The 4,374-nt window shown below is 63.2% G+C and overlaps 1 protein-coding gene across 1 annotated transcript; it reads left to right on the forward strand.

Moving 5' to 3' along the window:
- The first annotated feature begins 630 nt into the window (after positions 1–630).
- On the forward strand, positions 631–2,509 carry KCNF1 (potassium voltage-gated channel modifier subfamily F member 1). Its single transcript, XM_032430124.1, has one exon. It carries the CDS (start codon positions 682–684, stop codon positions 2,164–2,166), a length of 1,485 nt encoding a protein of 494 aa, XP_032286015.1. The 5' UTR covers positions 631–681; the 3' UTR covers positions 2,167–2,509.
- Positions 2,510–4,374: the final 1,865 nt, after the last annotated feature.

Raw genomic sequence — 4,374 nt, forward strand, 5'->3', positions numbered from 1 at the left:
GCGGCGGCGGCAGCTGGGCCGGTCCGCCCAAGGGTTAACCCGTTCCCCGCAGCTGCCGCGCGTGCCTTGCAGAATTTCACCAGAAGAGGGTACAGTTTGAAAAGCTCTTGACGTCAGGCTGGAATTCCTATTGTGTTTAGAAAGGGCTCGGGCAAAGCAAGCCCAAGTTCGCGCTCCGCACATCTCGGCGGACTGCGTGGGTCCGGCGGCTCGGCGACTCGTCCCGCGCGGGAGGCGCCCGCGGGGACCCGCGCGTCTCGGGGACCTGCCCGCCGCTGCCTGCGCGCCCCGGGGGGCGGAGGACCGCCGCCCAAGAGGGGACCCCGGTCCCGCAGGAGGCCGAGCCGAAGCGGCGGGTCGCGCCGCCCGGGAGCGGGGGTGAGTGCGCAGGGCGAGGCCGGCGGCCGCCAGAGCCCCCCCAGCCCCCGCCCCGCCGGCGCGCCCCGGCGCCCGCATGCCCGGCCGGAGCCCCGCCGCCGGGTGCATGCCCCCCCCGCGGCGCGCCCCTGCCGCCTGCCGCCCGCTGTGAGCGCCCCTCCAGGCAGGCGGGCGCCGGCGGGCTTCCCCGAGGGCGGCGCGCGGCTGGGACCCCCCGGACCCGCGGCGGCTGGCGGCGGCTGGTGGCGGCTGGTGGCGGCGGCGGGGCGCGGAGCCGAGGCTGAGCGGGCGCTCGCCGGGAGGATGGACGCGGCCGCGGAGCGCAGCCTCCCGGAGCCGGGCAGCCAGGACTCCCGGGCCGGCGACGACATCGAGATCGTCGTCAACGTGGGGGGCGTGCGGCAGGTGCTGTACGGGGACCTCCTCAGCCAGTACCCGGAGACCCGGCTGGCCGAGCTCATGGGCTGCTTGGCGGGGGGCTACGACACCATCTTCTCCCTGTGCGACGACTATGACCCCGGGAAGCGCGAATTCTACTTCGACAGGGACCCGGACGCCTTCAAGTGTGTCATCGAGGTGTACTATTTTGGGGAGGTCCACATGAAGAAGGGCATCTGCCCCATCTGCTTCAAGAACGAGATGGACTTCTGGAAGGTGGACCTCAAGTTCCTGGACGACTGCTGCAAGAGCCACCTGAGCGAGAAGCGCGAGGAGCTGGAGGAGATCGCGCGCCGCGTGCAGCTCATCCTGGACGACCTGGGCGTGGACTCGGCCGAGGGCCGCTGGCGGCGCTGCCAGAAGTGCGTCTGGAAGTTCCTGGAGAAGCCCGAGTCGTCGTGCCCGGCGCGGGTGGTGGCCGTGCTGTCCTTCCTGCTCATCCTCATCTCGTCGGTGGTCATGTGCATGGGCACCATCCCCGAGCTGCAGGTGCTGGACGCCGACGGCAACCGCGTGGAGCACCCGACGCTGGAGAACGTGGAGACGGCGTGCATCGGCTGGTTCACGCTGGAGTACCTGCTGCGCCTCCTCTCCTCGCCCAACAAGCTGCACTTCGCCCTGTCCTTCATGAACATCGTGGACGTGCTGGCCATCCTGCCCTTCTACGTGAGCCTCACGCTCACGCACCTGGGCGCCCGCATGATGGAGCTGACCAACGTGCAGCAGGCCGTGCAGGCCCTGCGGATCATGCGCATCGCCCGCATCTTCAAGCTGGCCCGCCACTCGTCGGGCCTGCAGACCCTCACCTACGCCCTCAAGCGCAGCTTCAAGGAACTGGGGCTGCTGCTCATGTATCTGGCGGTGGGCATCTTTGTCTTCTCGGCCCTGGGCTACACCATGGAGCAGAGCCACCCCGAGACCCTGTTTAAGAGCATCCCCCAGTCCTTCTGGTGGGCCATCATCACCATGACGACCGTTGGCTACGGTGACATCTACCCCAAGACCACCCTGGGCAAGCTCAACGCGGCCATCAGCTTCTTGTGCGGGGTGATTGCCATCGCGCTGCCCATCCACCCTATTATCAACAACTTCGTCAGGTACTACAACAAGCAGCGGGTCCTGGAGACAGCCGCCAAGCACGAGCTGGAGCTGATGGAGCTCAACTCGAGCAGTGCGGCCGAGGGCAAAGTGGGGTGCTCCCGCAGTGACCTGGACAGCCTCCCGCCAGAGCCCGTCGGGGAGGAGGGGCCGAGCTGGAGCAGCCGGCTGAAGATCTCCCACAGCGACACCTTCATCCCTCTCCTGACCGAGGAGAAGCACCACAGGACCCGGCTCCAGAGTTGCAAGTGACGAGGGTCTTCCGGGCACAGATGGACTCGGCCAGTGGACGGATGGACAGGTGTGATGGGCCTGTCCATGACTTCCTGGGAGGGGCTGTCCTTTGTCCCCTCAACCGTCTCCTGAACAGAACTCTGAAGGCCCCCTCGGGCACCTCTGGTGAGGCTGGGTAAGACCCCTTTATGTTGCCGGCAGTCAGGAGCCCGTGGGGAGAGAGGGGTGTCCAGGAGTCGCGGGCAGTGTGGGGTGACGGAGGCCATGGTCTGGCTGATGGCAGGAGCCCTTGCCCGGTTCTGTATCTCCTTCAATAAAGCCTCCTGCTCTGTGCACCCACCTGTGTTGTAGGTTCTGTCCCAGGCTGGCTTGGCCCCCGATAGCCCACCCCTCAGACATGGCTCGGGTGCACGCACTGCCAGGCCGGCAAGTAGGTGTGCAGCCCGGGGGGGGGGGGGCTATTTTTAGTTAAGAGCTAATTAAAGAAGGGTTCATACACAGGGTTCGGCGCCAAGGAGCCTTGCCACATTCCAGGAGGCTCTGTGCCGGCGACTCCTTCCTTCTGTTTCCTTCTGAGGAAAAGCTTGCTCCCAGGAGGGGAAGAGTTCACCGAGCTAGAAACACGGAGTGGCATGGTTACCGCTTATTTATCACCTGTGGGAGGCCCTTTTCACAACTTCTTTCCATTCCTTCCAGCAACCCTGCTAGATAGGTATCCCCATTTGACAGATGAAGAAACTGAGGCCCGGGACCACACAGAGCAGGGATTCGGTCCCAGGTGTAAAGATCCCAAAGCCCGTGCATTCTCTTTGCTTTGAGGTGCGCTTGGGACAGAGGCGTGCGCTTGGGCCCACAAGGGAGGGAAGGTCTGTAGACCAGGAGAAGAGCTGAGCTTCCTCAGGGTGGGTGTGCCTGTCCTCCAGCCCATCCTTCCTTCTAGAACCAGGACCTCTGCCGTATCAGCTGAATGGGCAAACCTGAGTGTGCCCGGGTGGCCCACTTCCAGCCTGGTCTATGAATCCCAGAGGAACAGAGACAGACAGACTTGGGTTTGCAGCCCAGGGAATGAGGAAGATATCTCTGAGATGTCCTCCAGCTCAAATACTTTTCTCGCATTTTTCTTTAGCACTTTTCTCTCCCCCACCACTCCTTTAGCTGTGTGGTCTCAGGCCTGTTGATCAACCTCTCCGATCCTCATTGTGATCATTCATTAAGGGGGGCTGTTAAAATGATCTCAGAGACCCGTGGTGCTTAACACAGTGCCTGGCACATGGTAGCTGCTCAGTAAATGACAGCCACCCCTATGACCGTGTGCTGAGAGGGAGGCAAATCCCATAGCTGTCTACTCTGGCCTCCAAGGCCGGGGCTGGGTTTGCGCAGCAGCAAGGGGAGGGGACAGGGCTCTGCCACGCTGTTCGTAATCAAAGGCATTCCCCTTGGACAGACTTGGTCCTGGCAGGCCCTTCTCCCTGGCTGTCTATCTTCCAGGAGCCCCAGAGCTCTGTTCTTCCTTCCCCGGCTGAGGCAGCTGATGAGCCATGGTCGGGGAGTAGGGTCGGTGATCCCCCCAGTCTTTCCTCTCCTCTGAGCCCTGGTTTACCTACAGGCATGCAGAGGGATGGTTTCTCTGGGCTCCTTCCAGGATTTCAAAGCCTAGGGCGTGTAGTGTTGAGGACTCCAGGGGGTGGGAGGCTGCCCTGTGGTAAGGGGACTTGGAAGGGAGGCCTCGAGAGAGTCAGGGCCATCCCTGTGGGGAGCAAGGCCCTGAGCCAATATTGTGGGCCCCTCCCCTCACGTTTCGCCAGGGAAATATTGGGTCAGGGGACCAAGGGAGGTAGAGGAAGGAGGTGGGGCTGGGACTGTGGGACTCAGTGGAGGTGGAAGGGTGGGGAGAAGGGGGTTGTTGCTTGGTCTGTGTGGGCCTTGGCTCAATGGGGGTTCTGGAGCCTAAGTGGGAGAAAAGTTCCTGGTTGGGGAGAGGCCAGGGGGACCCCGGATCAGGAGGTGCTTTCTCTTTGGTTCACCTGGGGGTAAGGGGAGAGTGTCTTTATAGCTAGAAAAGCATCTCGGAGTCCAGCTCATCTACTGGAAGGAGGAGAGGATGAGGATTTGTCTGAGAACCATGAATTAGGATTAGATGGTGTCCCAGTGTCAGAGGAGCTCAGAGGGGGACAGGCTGGTTGTGGAGGAGTGGCCAGGCGGCTGTGGGAGCCAAAGCGGAGGGGC

This window comes from Phoca vitulina, unplaced genomic scaffold, assembly GCF_004348235.1.
Source record: "Phoca vitulina isolate PV1807 unplaced genomic scaffold, GSC_HSeal_1.0 scaffold42, whole genome shotgun sequence".
In the NCBI taxonomy this organism is placed as follows: domain Eukaryota; kingdom Metazoa; phylum Chordata; class Mammalia; order Carnivora; family Phocidae; genus Phoca; species Phoca vitulina.